Source organism: Lissotriton helveticus, chromosome 2_1 (genome assembly GCF_964261635.1).
Source record: "Lissotriton helveticus chromosome 2_1, aLisHel1.1, whole genome shotgun sequence".
Lineage (NCBI taxonomy): Eukaryota > Metazoa > Chordata > Amphibia > Caudata > Salamandridae > Lissotriton > Lissotriton helveticus.
In genome coordinates, this window is record NC_136059.1 from 2075062749 (window position 1) to 2075081563 (window position 18815).

General features: G+C 44.5%; 1 protein-coding gene across 6 annotated transcripts in view; it reads left to right on the top strand.

Moving 5' to 3' along the window:
• The window catches only part of PALLD (palladin, cytoskeletal associated protein), a 1062357-nt gene that overhangs the window by 590403 nt on the left and 453139 nt on the right, over nucleotides 1-18815 (top strand). For all 6 annotated transcript variants that reach the window (XM_078677029.1, XM_078677030.1, XM_078677035.1 and 3 more), the window contains one exon: nucleotides 12297-12438. In XM_078677029.1, coding sequence (XP_078533155.1) covers nucleotides 12297-12438 — 142 coding nt within the window. The remainder of the gene's footprint in view (nucleotides 1-12296; nucleotides 12439-18815) is intronic.

An 18815-nucleotide genomic window follows, 5' to 3' on the forward strand; every position in this document is an offset into this window, starting at 1 on the left:
AAGATCCCTCTTGATAGCAAAGCATTGTGGGAAATATGTTGCTTGCAGTGGGGATTATAATTCTGTTGGGGTGATTGCAATAGAACTCTGTCTAGCACTGAGGGCCACAATTCTCAAATCAGATGGATGGAAAAACCAACACGAAATGGTGACCGTCGTCTTGTCTCTGTTTTCAGAGGTGTTTCTGCTAGGGATTTCAGACACTACATAGCTTGTTCTTGGTCATTTAAAATGCCCCAGTACCTTCGAAAATGAGTGTTTGAATTGGACCAAGCTGCGGTGGCGAAACCTTTATCCAAATGTAAAGGGGCATAAAATGCACAAAACTGTTTGTATGGCGTGGGTGAATGGCGCAGGTATTGCACGCCAAACACACAAGATGATGGACGGAATGTTGCACAATGGCAAAACATACACCCCCAGTCACAGATCTGGGTTTAATCCATCGTTATTCTGCTCACCAAGCCACCCCAGTTCAGATATGGCCATATGCAAATCAGTCTTGACCCTGTGCCTCTTGGGAACAGTGCAGCCCGAACTGCCAAGCCATGTCTTCCCTGGACCAGAATCAAGCATCCTAGGACTGGTGTCTGGCTATCAGCCGTCTTCAGCCAGGATAGCTTGACTCCAGTGGCTTGCACAAGCATCACTGCTTCGTAACAGTGTCAGTAAGACGTAGCTCACTCAAAGCATTTTTGCAGCTGGACTTGTGACCACTAGTAATGTCTTAATGCTGGATGAACACGTGGGTACATTTCCCCACTCACAAAAAGTTGTGACTTTTGCTTCCTTTGCACGTTTCAAATGCGAACACTAAAATACCACTTTCACGTAGACTTAGAGAATGTCTTAATATTACTAGTCTGCACTTAGCCCCATGGGGTAGTTTGATTTTCAAAACATAGATTATTTTGATTCCATTTTTGTTTCATTATGGTAAAGAGCTGAGCCTGCTTCAACACGCTCACTACAGAAAGGGTTATAGTGACACTGCAGCCCCGGAAAGGGCACGAAGAACTGAACTACTATTGTGGCACTGGTTATCAGTACTTCAAACCTAGTGAGTAGAAAGGCAATACGGCAGGAGTTACATGTGCACAGCATAAAATGCATAGTTTAGCAGAATAATGAGATACACCCACAAGGTATGGGGCAAAAACGACTACACCTTTCCCCAAATTAGGTAAGATGATTGACTTGGGTGCCCAGGACCTGGGACGCAATACCCTTCCGTCCCCTATGGAACAATCCACACAACAATAATTCAAAAAATAGTTGTCCAGCACTCCATTTGACAGTATAAGAAATATATAAGGAGATACATTCTCAAGAACCGAAGAAGCAGGTCATGGTATGGTTCCATAATTCTTCTTTCTTTTTTATTAAAAAGACACACATGACGTAGTCATAAAAGCACGAAGTAGCCAACGCGTTTCGTCCTTACGGACTTCTTCAGGGCCAATATATTTGTGTAATAAGTCCTTTATGGTCTCTAGATATGATAGCTTTCAGAAAGCAGTTTGAAATGGCTTCCAGAAGTAGCCTCAATAACGATCAAAGTAAATCAGACACGTAGTGCAAACAATGATATCTTCTGTAGTCAGGCCCAACAGTATTAATGATGCTGTGTTTCGGATATTCAAAGCTTGTGTATCAGCACCCATTCCAACGGCGTATCAGCATATCAGCGTCACGTGGGGTTTTACTTCCAAAAGGAAGTAAAAAGCCACCGTGACGCTGCCATAACCATGACCTGCTTCTTCGGTTCTTGAGAATTTATCTCCTTATATATTTCTTATACTGTCAAATGGAGTGCTGGATCACTATTTTTTTAATTATAGTTTAGCAGCATGCATTTTATTTTTGTAATTTCACAGGTAAAACTATTCTCTGTTTACATATGCCAGCTTCCCTGTATAGAGTAATAATAAATAATAATTCCTATTTGTAAAGTGCGAACATATCACCCCCTTAAGGGTTTCCGGGCACAGGGGGCTGTCGTAGAGATTAAGGGCTAGATGTAGGTAATTGTAAATTACAGATTCAAAAATACCGAATTTTACCGATTCGGTATTTTCTAATCAGTAATTGCTATGTAGATAAAAAATCGGTAAAAATTGCCGAATCGTTAAGATTCGGTAATTACCGAATCGGTAAATATCGATTCGGTAAAATAGGGAAAGAGTCAAGGGTGGCAGGGTGTCACTTTGACACCCTGTTGCACCCCTGATTAGTGCTTGTGTGCACATGTGGCACACATACATGCCCTAAGGGCATGTATGTCTGCCACATGGCACAGTTGAAAATGCATTGATTTGCATTTTCTATGGTATTCCTTATTTACCACCAACTAATAGTTGGTGGTAAATAACGAATCCTTAAAGCACATGAGCACTGTTTAAAGTGCTTCCTACATGTCATTTACCGATTCGGTAAATACCGAATCGGTAAATGTTGATTCTGTAAATACCGAATCGATAAATACCGATTCTGTATTTACCGAATCAGTAAAATGGCCCCCTACATAAGAAAAGCCTATTACCGGTCTGTAACGGCCGATTTCAGCCATTACCGACCGGTAACGGCCTTCCTACATGTGTCCCTTAGTGAGCTATTGCCCAGACTCACGTGATTCTGAGCTGAACTGATCGAACTGTGACCCCCCCCAAGCTCCCGCCGCTCTGGCTGCTGCGCCACACCTCTCACTATGCCATTCCGTGGCTACGCTTACCCAATGTTTCTCCTCCAGCCTACTCTATGGAATACCATATTATGATCCATGGTACTAGACATGAATTTGTTTATTTATTCAGAGCCCTTAGCACAACAATAAGTAATTGTAGGAAATCACATTTCATCCTTTATTGTTGCAACATCTGTTAAAGAGGCTAATTACCGGGCCTGCTGCTAAGATTATCAGTCATTTAAACACTGACAGGTGGCCTCTTTTCATGAGTTCCTTTCAGGAAAGCGGTGGTTCAGACGCGCTTCAAACGCGCAGTAGTTTTCTTTCTTCGCGTAAGAACTATTATTCCTGTTCCCTGCTAGGCTGACATGTATCACAAATGAGCACAGAAAATCGGTGGCAGTAGGTTTGCCCTAAATAGGCACAGGGGCGGCTCCTCCGTTGGAGCGGCGGACTGTCGCCAGACTTAAAATCCCCCCAAACCCATGAAAAATAAATGGCAATTTATTATGATTTTATTTTTCATCCCAGTCAAGAGCCAAGCATCAGGACAAGGGCGGGGTCACTGCTTAGTGACAGCAGCAGGGAGAAGGGTGGGCTGTCTATGCACTTATGTATAAAGTGCGCATGTGTTTTTGGCTGACTATCTTGAGACGGCCAGCCACACATACACATTTTAAACCTGGGTTAGGGTCAGTGCAGGCTTCCAGGGCGCTGTGGAACGCTGAGTGAGGCCACTCCCTCCAATCAAAGTGCTGCGCACACACAGCATGAGAGCAGCTCCCTGATTGGTCAAGGGAGTTCCAGCTTCCAGTTCCTGTGGAGGTCCAGAGTGCAGGACGTTGCGTTTGCCCTGTACGTTTTTAACATTTTTTAGATGCCGGCCACTACTGACTGTAACTGTGACCTGCTGGACATAAGATGGACAGATCAGTACATAATGCTTATTCATGGTGGAGAAGTGTGGCTCAAATGGTTAGAGCGGCAGACCCTGATGCAGAGGTCTGGCCCGGGACCAGGGTTCAATACCCGCCTCGGCGGGTCTTGGGCTCAATTTCCTCGGACCTGATAATTCTCGCCTCGGTGCCTATTCTAATCATGGGTCCCACTCTGTGACTCTGGGCAATAGCTTGCTTAATCTCCACAACGGTCCCAAAAGCGCTGGGATGCCTGGTTTCACCCTGGGGGTGCCCAGGAGTGGACACTCACAGGGAAAACCAGGAAGGGTTCCTACGCGGTATACGGACAGCGCCGGGACACTACCTCAGGGAAGTAGCTGTGTGCTCTATAAATACCGGTACATTTACATTTACATTTATGGTAGAGCGAGCGGTGGCCTGAAGCTCTGACAGGGACGTAACACAGGCCCCCGCAGCCCACGCGGTGCGGGGGGGCCCTAGCTCCAAGGGGCCCCCTTGGCACAGTGAGCTCTGAAGTCTGACCTGAACCCATTGGTTCTCCCGACCTAGGTGTGGCTGGAGAACAGCAGTTCGCCTGGCAGGTTGTAGTCTGTATGCTCTATATATTGCTCGTAGGTCCTCGGATTGGAGGCAGTAGGATGTGTGCAAAAGGTATGTTAAATGAGCGGTAATGAACTACATCGCAGTTTACATGTTTTTACCATTTAAAGTGATGTGAAGTTTTGTTGCGTTACAAATGTGGTAACAGTTCAGCAGAGTTAACTAGTGCTCACTGTGTCAGTAATAATAGAAAAATGTATTGGCACACTGTTCTTGCAAGTCATGCGGCAACTCTTTAAACGATGACCTCAGTGTTTTGAGAAAGTGTTTCTTTATATTTTCCCTGCCTGGATTAATTGTTTACATATTTTCATTAAAACTCCATGGTATTCCAAAGAGCTCTCTTTTGCTAGTTAGAAACCCATTCAAACTTACAGGGCTGCGTTTTGTGTTAGGTTATCCTCACTGGGAAGACCTTCTCTGCTCAATGTCAGTGTCAAGAAAGCCCTTTGAATCTGACTTTGGTACAGTCCAACAGCTGAACAACAGATATGAATCTAAATAACTGTCTCTGAAATATGTAACCAAGACAGAACACTTGTGAGAGTGACTTGTTCAAAGGCAGACAATATTACCAAGGAATCCTACATCTCTTTTTTGAAATAATGCCTACCTAGTCATTTTATTTAAACAGATGAGTTGCTTCTTCCATAGATTCGTAGGAATCTGATTAAAACTTCTGCTCTAAAAACACACTTTTTAGAAAGATGAAAATAAAGACAATATAAGGCATAATCACAGCCTCTAGATCATCAGGCTCTCACAATATATACTGCTGCAGCCACACTCACATTTCCTTCACAAAAGGATTAGAAACATAGGGCCTGATTAACAAAGGTAAACGTACATTTTGTAGTAAGTTTACTACTGCTTTGATATGCACAAACTACGAGTGTAATTGTATGGCTAGTATATTTACGACTGAGGAGACTCCACACTTGCAGTGGAGACTCCACAGGCATACAATTACTAGTAGTAAAATTGCACTCATATTTTTTGAATAACAAAACTGCAGTAAACGTACCACAAAGTGTACGTTTACCTTTGTGAATCAGGCCCATTGATCATACAGCAAAGCAGGCGAACCAGCGTTACAAGCAGCTAACCGGCTCTCCCCTTTCGCAGCGTGTTTTTGTGGAATCCCTATCTTTCAATTTGAGTGCAAAGTAGTGTCCAAATGGAGAAGAATGAGAACTCAGGGCCATATTATCAAGGAAGGGCGATACATTATTGTCGCTTTTATCGGCAAGAAACTGCAGCTAAAGCGGCGATAATGAGCTTGATAATATGCCCTTGTGAATTCCCATAGAAGCCCAGGTTAACACCAGAACTTGGGCTTCTATGGGAATTCACAAGGGAATATTATCAAGCCCATTATCAGTTTCCTGCCGATAAAAGCAGCGATAATGTATCGCCCTTGCTTGATAATATGGCCCTAAATTGTGTGGCAGTCCACCTATGCAGTCTGTTGTAAATGAGGAGCTTAGTTATTTGTGTGGCCCTGACAAATGTGACAAGGTCAGATTCATTCTTTTGTCTTTTATGGGGGTAGGATGTTAACATCACCTGCTCACTTTTATCAACACCTCAAAAAGTTCCATAAATGGTCTGACAATCCTATGTGCACCTGAACATCTGTAGCAGGAGGGCCACCATGGTGCCCCTCCATCTGCTTCCGCCACTTATGTCTTTGATGCATCTCTGCCTACTACAATCTTTATCCCTTATCTAATTCTAATTTTTCCTGCTCTGTCCCCCTAGGTCCCTACTCCATTGCTTGTGCTTTACACCTTAATTCACAGTAAACATAGTAAAAGTCTACTGTTTATTCTTTTTTTTATTCCCTATTTTTCTTTGTTAGTTCATTTTTTAAGTAAAATTAAAATTCACTCCCTATTCCTTTAATACAGATAATTGTTGGAAATGATCAATGCTTTTTTTCTACATGACCTGGGATTCCATACTAGGTGCCCTGCAGTTTTTTGACTACACACCTCCAATTGTCATCAAAATTGCATTTTCTTAACGTGGCCTTTTACCCAGTTCAAGATTGTTCAGTCTGGGTTTATCAGAATGCATTTTTTCAACGTTGGTATTCCTTATGTTGACATAGCACATGTTCAGGTTTCTTAAATAAACACTAGCAGAGAAATGGCTACAATCATGCACACCATCAACCTTGGCTGACATGTGCCCCCGCCACTTCATTAACCATGTCACCATTCAACACACCTCTCACCCACATCATGAACACCTCCATCCGCTCCGTCACCTTCCGAGTAGCCTGGAAATATGCAGGGGTCAACGCTGTCCTCAAGATACCTCCTGCCGACCCCAGCCAACAACTGGCCATCTTCCAACCTATGTCCCTGCTGCTCTACCCAACAAAGGTAATTGAAAATGCCATCAACAAACATATCACAAGCCACCACGAGCTCCACCATCTACTAGACAACTCTCAATCAGGTTTCAGAAAGAATCACAGTATAGAAACTGCACTCAATGCTGCCATAGACAATACCAAGACTATCCTTTACCAGTTAGAAACAGTCACCCTTGTCCTGCTTGACCTGTCTGCTGTTTATTATACAGTCTCCCCCAACACACTCATCAGAAGACTACACGATTGCAGCATCCAAGGGCCAGCACTCAACTAGAGCTGCTCCTTTCTCACAGGGAGAATCCAACGAGTCAGACTGCCACCCTTCCCTTCCGAGCCCAAGAAGCTTGTATGTGGGGTTCCCCCAGAGTGCATCCCTCAGCCAAACCCTGTTCAGCGTCTACATGGTGCCTGTTGTTAAAATCATCTAGTCTCAAGGGATCACCACCACCTCCTAAACTGAAGACACCTAAAACATTATCTCCCTAATTGACAAGATGCCCACCACCAGATTCAATTTCACCAACTGCATAACCTTGGCAGCTGAATGGATGGAAACCAACTGCCTGAAACTACACTCTGAGGATGGAAGTACTAGTCTTTGCAAACAAGAAATCTCTCTGTGGGATGCTACCTAGTGCTAACTGAATTAGGACCAACACCCACCAACCACGTCAGAAATCTAGGGATCATCCTGGACGACAAGCTGAACATGACAGCACAAGTCAATGCTCGCTTCCACATCCTCCAATGCTATGAAAAATCTTCAGGTGGCCGTCACAGAACCCCTGATCAACCATCATGCAAGCACTCATTACAAGCTGACCCAACTGTGACAACGCACTTTACGCCGGACTTTCCAAGCAACTCCTGAACAGACTTCAGACCATCCAGAACTCAGCCGCAAGACTCATACTCAACCTTTGCCACCACACCCACAACTCTCCATACCTCAGGGAGCTACACTGGCTCCCCATTCACAAACAATGCCAATTCAAAGTCCTCATACACACCTACAAAGCCCTACACAACACAGAACCCACATACCTCGACAGCCACATACACTTCCACAACCCAACCAGACACCTATGCTCAGCCTCACTTTTACTGACACACGGCCCCCAAATTAACAGATGCAGAGGAAGTAGTCACTCATTCTCTTACATTGCACCCAAACATGGAACGACCACCCACAACACATCAGAGACACCACCCTACTTGAATTTCTCATGAAGTTGAAGACCTGGCTCTTCAAATAAATCTCAGGTGGCTACACACCTGTACACCTGCTCAAGTGACTGGCCCTCGCAGGTGATCAATGCGCTGTACAAATCGACATAACATAACAAGTGTGTTGCCCAAATATCTGCCCCTAACAATCACAACTAAATCCAATTGAGACGTTTAAAATATGAAATATGTTATTCCAGAAAAGTTAAAAGATAGTACTGAACGTTGTTTTCCATTCTGCAGAGGTCATGAAGAAATGCTATTGACATTTATTTCACAAGAAAGGGCCTCAGCAGGAAGGATACACATATCTTGAAATTTTCACTGGATTCTTCTAAACCAACGGTTGAATATTGAAGCACCCATTCAGTGCAGTGGTGACTCATTCACCCTCTGTGCAAATAGGTGCTTCATCATCTTTCAATGTTGGCCAGACTATGCCAACTTGACATATGTGAGTTGCAATATTTTTTCCAAGTGCTTTCTCTGTGCCATGAGCAACTTTACTGAGACTCACTGTCAGATCTGTGGCTGAGTGGCACAAGATGAAAGGCATTCCCATGATCAGTATGGGTGAAGTAAGTAAAAAAGTGACGAGTGGCATGCTTGAATTACTGTCAGCCAGTGGCAATTCATTGGGCCACATCCCCGTCCCTCATGTTTTTGCATACCAACTAAGTTTGGACCCAGATATATGTAAATCCGTCTTGACCCTGCTCCAGTAGGTACAGTCTAACCTAAACTGTCAGGCCAGATCTTCCCTGAACCAGAACACATGCAAACCAATGCCAGTTTTGCCATGATTGGGGCTGTTTCTGTAGCTGTAACTTGGTTCAATTGGCACAGTGAGCACGGAGCCTGTGTCTGGGCATTCCTGGAACTCTGAACTATAGGAGAGGTATTGATCCTCCAACCTCAAATGCCACATTGCCTTTTCCACTTTCTGGATGGTGTAGAAGAAGATGCACATAGTGCTAACCTCCCCATGTTTGGCCCATCACCAACCATCGCCTCTTCAATACTTCATGTGCGCCACTGTCCTCATGTGGTCTGGTTGCCCCCATGTTTTTTCTCTGTGCCAAAGCATCATGCAACCTCTGCCTATTAGAAGGTGTTCTTGCTTCCTGATATCTTATGTGCTTCTTTTCTGCTCAGTGCTTAAACAATATCTAGAGTTGTCTTAAAAAGATAGAAAAAGAAATACTGCATGAAACCACATTTTTTACAGGTCGTTCATAGTGGATTACGCTGTGAGTGTCCTGTTTCATGGCTAGTTTTCACTGACAATAATTTCTACACTCAAGATTGAGTGAAAATGGACTTGCCTCACCAGCTTGTCCTTTTACCCTGGTCCTTGTCCCTAGTAGCTGCCTTAATGAACTTAGCCTTAGGATGGCAGGAGCAGTGCAAAACAGGGTCGTTATGCAGGTACAAATCTAAGTTCAGGAATCATTGGGTGAAATCTTTCTAAAATGTTGTGAGGGCATCTGCTACCAGTGAGCAGGGCTCAAGTCGGGGCACCACGCGGGTGGACGGCATCCCCCCACTTATTTTACAGGGTGGACGCCGTCCCCCCTGCCAAACAGCTGGACTTCACCTTTTTGGTCTCTCTGGGACGAGATCGGAGCCTCCTGTTGTGAGGTCACGTCCGGTGACAGCGTCCCCCCACTTCTTTTTTTAGGACTTGTGCCCTGCCAGTGAGTAATGGCAGCCTCTAGGTTGAGTCTTGAAGATTTGGGTGAAGTCCGTGGGTATCATCAATGAAGACAGTCGTGGTAATAAATGTTTGATAGTAATGCCAAGATGATGCTGTGTTCGTATGGAATCGTATGACGGCAAAGCATGCTGGTGATTGGTGAGGGTAATTGTATGGCATCTGGCCATACACATATGGTGGTGTTGCAAAGTAGGATACTCTCTGTGGAAGACTCAGTTGGGGAAACAACGTTTACAACTCTGTCTCCACAACGCTGTACCATTACAAATCGGTTGCTGAAATGACTGCGTTGTTACCACGCATACAATTACATCTCAAGTCATTACTACGACTTGCTGTATGGGGCACACTGGTGTTGGATTTAGAATCCAACACCTTCCCTGCTGTTGCACAAACAGGATTATAATAGTAAATCATACTATTCCTAAATCCAGTGCGCCCCTACAGCAAGACGTAGTAAAGACTTGGATTGTCATTGTATGCGTAGTAACAACGCAGTCGTTGTAACAACTGTGTTGTCATGGCATGCAATGTATTCACATGCGTAGTAACAGTATATATTCCTCAGTTGTGGTTACTAGCTGTTTAGAATGTGGTGAGTGCGATTTACAAACTTGAGAACTTTTCTTCAAGTCTGAGATGTTCTGAGAGGCAACGCCAGAGTGTCTGAAAGACAGATAGAACTGGTGTCATTGGGTGCAGCCTTGTAAACCACAGTGAGATAGGTGAAATAATCTAAAATTATATATATTTTTTTATATAAAAGAGCAAATGTGTGGCTCCAGCATGGTTGTGATGTAGGCTCCAGTATGGTTGTGATATAGGTTTGCTATCAAAGATCAGGAATGAGCTGGGTAGTCTGTCTCTGGGTTCTTTAGAGCTTGTTTAGCTCCTTTAATCTGAGTGCAGACAGCTTTGCACCCTCCAACTCTGACAATGACTACTGATGTGCCCAAAGCCATTTTATGAAGGAGAGGAAAACAATCCTCATGGAGTGTGTTGTGGGATTGTACTCTTAGTTAGTGTATTAATTTAGGGTGTGAGCAATAGGTCACCATATAACAGAATGCCCAGGTTACACACCTTATAGATTGGCATTTCCGGTAGGTACCCTTTGTGAGTCGGGAGGAGATAAACAGAATTTTTTAGGATTTTAAGAGTGTATTAAGTCCTTGACCAAGATTTCTGATGCCTGACTATTCTGCAGACAGCGCTGAAACATTTTTAGGTTTATCCCTTGCATGTGTTCCCTCCCCCCATTTCCAGTTTGAATTAGGTCTGGTGTCACCATCATATTGGTGGTGGTTAATGAAGATTAGTTTCCTGGGTGTGGTCCCACAGGGCCATCTGAGGGCTGAAGACTATAGGTGAGAAGGATTTTGATGGAGTGAGTTCAGACTGAAAAGTATCCCAGAAATATTTGCTGGGTGCAGTTTTCAGAAGGGATAAGAATCAGTCAAGCGCTGTCCATTCTATTCCATCAAGCGCTACAATACATTCAATCCGCATATTGCAGTTTATGATTTTGAAAGGCTTTTCTGAATGGGGCTGCAAGATCATTTTTGACCATGTGCAGCGAGATGTTAGTCTCTGATATTTAGCGGAATGATTCTAACCCCTTCATGTAGTCAGACTGCAGATTGGAAGTTGCTCTGCGTGTTGTTGCTTTCCAGATGGATGCCGAGTTGAGCTGTAATCATGGTTCCAGTTACTTTGCAATACAAGGTAGGTTTAATGAGGGTCAATAGTGAGTGTTTTGTTTAAAAAGGAATAATTGCAGGTGCCCAGAGTTTTGCTGAGAAGCCCATGGGCTACGCTACAGAATATCAAGGCAGCACATCCATGATTCCACCTTGTACCGCTTTTATCCAACACGAGACATCCTGTGCCCATTTTCTCACTCTTTCAGCTCGTTTTCATCCTTGCTTTCTTTCTTTGTCACTGTTTTTCAGTCTTTCTCTTCCATTTCCTCACCCCTTTGGTGCTTTTCTCTCAGTTGCTCCGGGTCAAATTCTGATGCGGAACACTACAGGCCAGTCATCAAAAATGAGTGCCAGTGGCCCCCACCGCCAATCAGCGGCACTACTTAAGCACTGCCCATAGGTAGACATGATGTAAGAGCTTAATATTCAGCATTTTAAGAGGGGGTAGTTATTATGTGTTTGAGGTTAGGCGGGGCGTCCTCAGTTGAGCTGCTGATGGGAGGAGGCAGTGCGGCAAGGCATAGATTGAGTCCTTCGAGTTGCAGATTGTTGAGGGTGGTGATGAGCATGAGAAGAATGGAAGGTGGCTCTCCATACATTGCTCCTGGACATGGGTGAACCTGCCGGATAACGAATGGCACCCCATTTTCTCTGTGTGGGTGGGTAGGCTGGTGATGGGTAGACGCTGCCATGCTTTCTTTCCAGAGTCAATCTGGCATTTGGCTGTTGATAAGCAGTGCAGTTTTGGGACAGTCGCTCACTATCAACCTCGAACATTTCTTTGTAGGAGTTCTAAAGATTCATGGTATGTGCGTGGGAGTGAATATTCGTCTTTGTTCTTTGAGTCTCTTTATCAAGTGATCTATAGCTTAAAAGCAAATCTTGAAGCCATGATTTTAATGGTGATACATCTATGAGACAGTTACAATGCACAAACTGAAATCTGCAATGCTGTGGTTTAAAATATCATACTGCAATACTGTGCTTCGGTATACTGATGCCATGCGAGTATCTCCTCTAGGCTGAAAGTGTGGCTTCAAGTACTTTTCTCGTGTTTCAGGAGCTTCAAAGCATCGCGGCCTATGAAGGGCAGGTGGTGGTGCTTGAGTGCAGAGCGAGAGGCGCCCCTCCCCTCGAGGTCAATTGGTTTCGCCAGGGCACTGAAATCCAAGACTCTCCCGACTTCCGGCTGCTTCAGAAAAGTAAGTTACTGACGTGCGTGCTTGCTCCCCAGGGCAGCCCGTCCACAGTGTTGTTAATGATCGGGGGCATGCAGTGCGGTGTGTCGGGTGGGTGTGTGTGAGGGGGGGGGGGGTGGGTTGAAAGTCTTACTGCTGAACACTTACAGTACGGAGTTGAGCGAACTCCATTAGCCCTGACCACCTGAGACAACAATAAGCATCTGTTTTCCCACAAATCCTTGCCCGCCTGAAGTTTGTTAGAGTCATGAAAGTTCATAAATTAACATAATTCCTACATTCCCTGCGTGGGAACCTTTCAGCAGCTAAGGTGTTTTATTATCCTGGCCCAGTGTGCCTTGGTGGTGAGAGTGGTCCTTGTGTGCGCGCACTGCAGCAGCGTCAGACAGCGGGCTCGCGCTTTACGGCGAGATGAGGACAAAGATAACAATAATAATAATAATTAAATAACCTCTTTTTTGTATCTTTATTTAAATGTTTTTCAAAAGTACTTAAACAATGAATTACTATCAAATATGAAAACAAATGTAGTGCCAATAATGTGTCATACATTGACAATTGAAAGAAATCTGAAAATGAAAATATATGTTTACAGCAAATAAATATATGCATTCAAAACCAAAATCTAAGTGTAAACCCATTACCTATAAATGTGCAAAATATAATCAAAATGATCATGAATGTATAAAAGGACCCCGTACATAGTTAGAATGAATCACGTTGTCTTTCAGTTTATAAATCATATTTTCAAAATTAGCCACATGAAACGACTTCATACCTCACTTCTGCTTTCTCTGGTCCCTGTATGTATTACTATTAACCACTGTAATTTACTGACCTTAAAAGGATAAACGCCGGTTCGGCCTTGAGACGTTCAGAGGCGAGCGGTCAGTTCTCGGAGCCATTTTTTAAAAAAAATATATTTTTATTGCCGAAATCATTCACATATTTAAGCCGGTTATCAATTATAGAAACATCGTTTGTGATCGATGAAACAATAATATTCATAATACACAGCCATTTAGCCCACAACCCGGGGGTTGGGCGGCGTGAATCAGATATATAGTATGCTTGTGTATGTCACATAATCATGAACATGTACGGCCTACAAAGAATAATCGTATCTGCTTTTCTTTTGCTCCCATTTACCCAACATACAAACCCCAACAACCCCAGGGAGCCAATACTTGAGCAAGCACCACCCGTCCCGAGTCTCCCGCTCCCGTGTCCTGTGTCCCTTGTATCAGTCCAAGACAACGTAGCTCCCCAGTTACAGTAATCAGCTTGATTTCAGGTGCATTCATCCTCCCAGCCAGTCCCTGATAGCATGGATCTCCTTACCCGGTGGTCAGCTCCCCCCACCCTCCTAATCCCTTCCCCCTTACTTGAATGGCGGTGTGGGTGTTTATATAAGCACTCAATATTCGTAACGGTAATAACAATGGGCTAACGTAATTACGCGTTATATGTAGTAGTCACATGGACGTGGAGCTCACTCCCCCTCTTCCGTCAACTGTTGATCCTTCAAAGACTGGACCAGTGCTTCCCAGGATCGAGCTGCTTCCAACGCTTTATCATTACCCGATCGGGTAGCCTGTCGGAACCTCACTACGCTCTCGCAGTTGGCCCATTTACAGAGTTCCCTCCTCCAGCGCCCAAACGATGGCCCCACTGTTGCCTTCCAATGCCAGGTAATTTCACGCTTAGCTAGCAGGAGCCCTAAGTCGATAAATTTGCTGGTGACCTTGGTCTTGGCCGCATGCGGAAACCAGTGTAGCAGGCAGGTGGCCATGTCATAATCCAGTTGTCTGTCTGTGATTGTATTTAGGAGTTCCCCTACTTCCTCCCAGTAACCGCCCATACGCGGACAGAACCATAGCATGTGGTCTAGCTCAGCGCTTTCCTCCCTACATCGTGGGCACGCCGCATTCTGAGCCTGAAAGTACTTTCAGATCTTCCCCGGTGTTAAATAGGCCCTATGCAGCACAAAGAATTGAATCAGTTGGAGACGAGCATTTCTAGAGCCCTTCCACGCCCGCTTGAGGATCTGTCCCCAAGCGGCTTCTGGTATCTCCCTACCTATGCTTTCCTCCCATTTCACTTTAAGAGAATCTAAGGGACGCATGCCCTCCCGAAGTAGCCTAGACTGGAGGCACGTTACCGCTTTGATCGTGCCCGCCGCTATCACAATATATTGGCAAGCAAGGGTGACCCCCGGCTCCATTTTCCCCGTTCTCCAGTGCTTTTGAATCGCGGTCGTGACCGCAGCATGAAGCAGGAAGTCCCCCTCTGGGAGCCCATACAGGTCTCGCAGCGCTGGGAAGGGCACCAGTTCCTGGTTCACGTCAGTTGTCGGAGCCATTGTACTCACCTGAGATTTTTGTGCAGTCATGATGTTGAAATAAACATGTAGCGAGGCTATGGCAAACAAGTTAACTGAGGATATATTCTTATAATGTGCCAAATCAAAGACCAATAAAGGCTTGCTACAGAAACTGATTTCGTTGATGGGGACCTGCGTGTGCTGAATGAAATTCGTTTTGCTCTGTTTATTTCAAAGCACACGCAGGTCTCAAGGCGTGCAACACCCATTGGCCTCAAAGGACTTCAGCACCCCCCCCCGTCGTGTGTGGCAGCCAGGGATGAGACACTTCTGCAGGTCCCCATCAACAAAATTAGCCCCCACCGCAGTGACATCAGCCCCCAGCTCGGCAGCATGCCAAAACACCCGGTAGCCAGTCTGGCCCTGCTGCTCTTTTAGCCTTTTGTCGTTTAGCCTGGTTGCCCTTCTGTAATGCCGATCATGCAGACGGAGTCGAAGCACGTGTATATTCAAATATTACTTTTTTTGTTTGCTCGGTTGGCATACCATGCAAATGAAGCACAGAGTATGTTGGCCCTGAGTGTGTTCCCAGTATAATGTTGCCGCCATTCATTCCCTTCTCCACCCCAAATTCTGTATGAATGTTTTCCAGTGGCGGCTCCTCCTCTATGGTGGAGGAGCATCACCCCACTGCTTTGAGCTGTGTAAAGGAAAAGAAATATGAAATTATAATATCTTTTAGTTATTATCATTTTATGTTTCCTTCCTTTGCGGGTGGGCAGGGCTTCTCTGCTCACGGAGCAGGGCAGGAGTGGTTTGCCCAATTCTAAGTGTGCAGTGACTGTCATGTACAGTCATGCACACTTTCCCCATTCTCTGTGCAGGCTGCATTACAGCCTGCATGGAGAACAAGCCCAGGCCCCCATTTTCTGGTTGAGCGTTGAACCAGGATGCTCAAAACAAATCACAACGCTGCATTGCAGCATTGTAATTGGTCAGGGTAGCCTGGGTAATGCAGCTTTGTGATTGGTTTGGGAAGCCTGGCTTCCTGTCCCACAAGGAGAGCAGGAAGCAAGGAGCAGAAACGCGGCGGCAAGGTAAGTTTGTAATTGATTTTTCTTTCTTTTTTTTCTTTGCGCTACCTTGCAATCTGCCCCTGCCCCCTCTGCCCCGGTCCCGCCACTCGCGAGTCATGCCAGCCCCCGCTGGTGTTTTCTCTAGCCAAGCAGTGTAGCCAAGTGCACACAGCCTACTCATGGTTAGCACTGCAGGTGCCAGTTACAGGTTGCAGGTTGCAGGGTCACCTCAACAGTGAATGCAATTAAGAAATGCACCCACACTCAAGAGAACCCATTTGTGGTGATGGGTGAAGGTGGACCCCACCGGCACTCTTTTTGGGGACTGAGAATCTTTTTGTCCCACCTATGTGCTGCGATTCCTATCAATAATAGACCTGGCTGCTGGGTCATGTCACATTAATAAGGCAGTTAAAATCTTGTTATAATCGTCCCCAGGCAGATTTTTCCCCCTAGCGCCATGATATCTCATTCCTGATGGCAGGGCGAGCCATGGCCGTAAGAAGAGTTGTTGCCTCTCAGAGTATACATCCTCCCAGTACTTATTTTAGTAAGAAAAAAAATAAGTGCCAAGGCCTTTGTCAGAAGGCCACTGCAGCTTGCACCACCCATTGCCCCCATTAGCGCTGCCAATGACATTACCTACACAACTAACATTCACACTCACATAAGTGTGACAATTCAGACTTTAAATATACATTAAAAATTACTAACATATGCCGCCAAACCTATTTTAATTGCTTTGTTTGGCAGGTATTAGTGATTCTAATGTATATTTAATTATTATGCAACTGTTGTTGTGTTCCTCACAAAATCAGATAAACTGCGCCACCATGTGGCTGGCTGTTATAAGAGCCGGTGTTGACAATAAAGTGCCGGTGTCGAGCACCGGAAACTAGGGGCTGAAATTAAGTACCTCTTCCTTTACAGTGCCTGCGCACCTCAGGCTTAATCAGCCTGTTGCCTTGGCCCATGGTCGTTGCCTCAAACATGTTGCCTTGCGTAATGCTGCCCCCCTTCATAAGCAGTATTCTACACTGCACAAAGACTGATGGATTTCAACCCACTTGTGAAAAAGAGGCCAAGAAGTGAATCCGGGACACAACAATAATCAAAATCCACCTATTAGGCAAACGACATACGCTTACCCATTCACATTTGTTTTTAGATGTTTGGCTGTCTGCCATTCTAAGGTTTTCAAACAACAAGGAGCAGTAGAGGGAAATATGAACAGGTCACCATCCTCTCAATTTATATCAAACACACAAGGACCTGCTCATCCAAGGCTTTATATTTAGATAAGTAAGTGGAGGGAGAAGTTTTCATCACTTTTCTTCATCTATCACTCCTCGCTTTCTTAAGAAGTAGTGTCCTTCCACTTCGTTTGCCTAAGATTTATAAAAACAATGTTTTTTTATCAAATGACAGTCACACATCCCATATACAGTTATATATGGAAAAAACGTAATTAGTGTATCTAACACAAAACACACCTATAGGTGTGTTAATATCACAAAAAATGTGGAAAGGCAAAATGGCACCTCACGTGCGCACCACCAGTCGAGCTTGCTGATTGGTACTCACCAGCTATGCTCACTTTTTTCATCATCGGTAATCATTTTGCTTGAACAAAACAAGTGTCCAAAAAATTTGTGCCCAAAAAATTATAATACAACAGTGACGTGTGTTTTACGACTACCACACAGGCAAGACCCAGTGAAAATAAAACTGAAATAAGTCGCACAGTTACCAATTTTATTCTTTTCTTGTGCACTCATTCAGAGATTTAAAACCGGCTGCATTTACCACTTTCTTTCTCAGCCGACATGTTTCATTGCCAACACTACTTTCAGGCAATTTCGTCAGGGCAGGGTCATTCGTCACAAATCTTGGACACTGGTGCCGTTTAAAAAAAAAAGAATTGACATGTGGGAGCCCAAGCCAATCATACTGGCTCTCCACTCATTGCACGAGAAGAACTCCAAGCATAAGTTCCTCGGACCGAGGCATGAGGAAAGGCGCCCCATGGCAGTGAAGGTGAAATTACACTGCAGTTGAGGATGCGCCTACAAAAAGAGGAACTTACGCTTGGAGTTCTTCTCGTGCAATGAGTGGAGAGCCAGTACGATTGGCTTGGGCTCCCACATGTCAATTCTTTTAAAAAATATTGCACCAGTGTCCAAGATTTGTGACGAATGACCCTGCCCTGACGAAATTGCCTGAAAGCAGTGTTGGCAATGAAACATGTCGGCTGAGCAAGAAAGTGGTCTGCGTAAATGCAGCCGGTTTTAAATCTCTGAATGAGTGCACAAGAAAAGAATCAAATTGGTAACTGTGCGACCTATTTCAGTTTTATTTTCACTGGGTCTTGTCTGTGTGGTAGTCTTAAAACACACGTCACTGTGGTATTATACATTTTTTGGCACTCATTTTTGGGACACATATTTTGTTCAAGCAAAATGATTACTGATGATGAAAAAAGTGAGCATAGCTGGTGAGTACCAATCAGCAAGCTCGACTGGTGGTGCGCACGTGAGGTGCCATTTTGCCTTTTCACATTTTTTGTGATATTATCACACCTATAGGTGGGTTTTGTGTTAGATACACTAATTACGTTTTTTCGATATATAACTGTATATGGGATGTGTGATTGTCATTTGATAAAAAACATTGTTTTTATAAATCTTAGGCAAACAAAGTGAAAGGACACTACCTCTTAAGAAAGCGAGGAGTGATAGATGAAGAAAAGTGATGACAACTTCTGCCTCCACTTACTTATCTAAATATAAAGCCTTGGATGAGCAGGTCCTTGTGAGTTTGATGCCTTTCTAAGGTACCTTGGATTGTACTCTTAGTTGTGACTTTACAGTAGGGTACATGTTTGTGCTCCTACGAACGTCCCCCTCCTGTAGTTTTGGCTGGGTGTTAATGGAAGCCAGTTTCTGAGGCTGAATATTTTCCCTGACAATCAGTACTCCTAC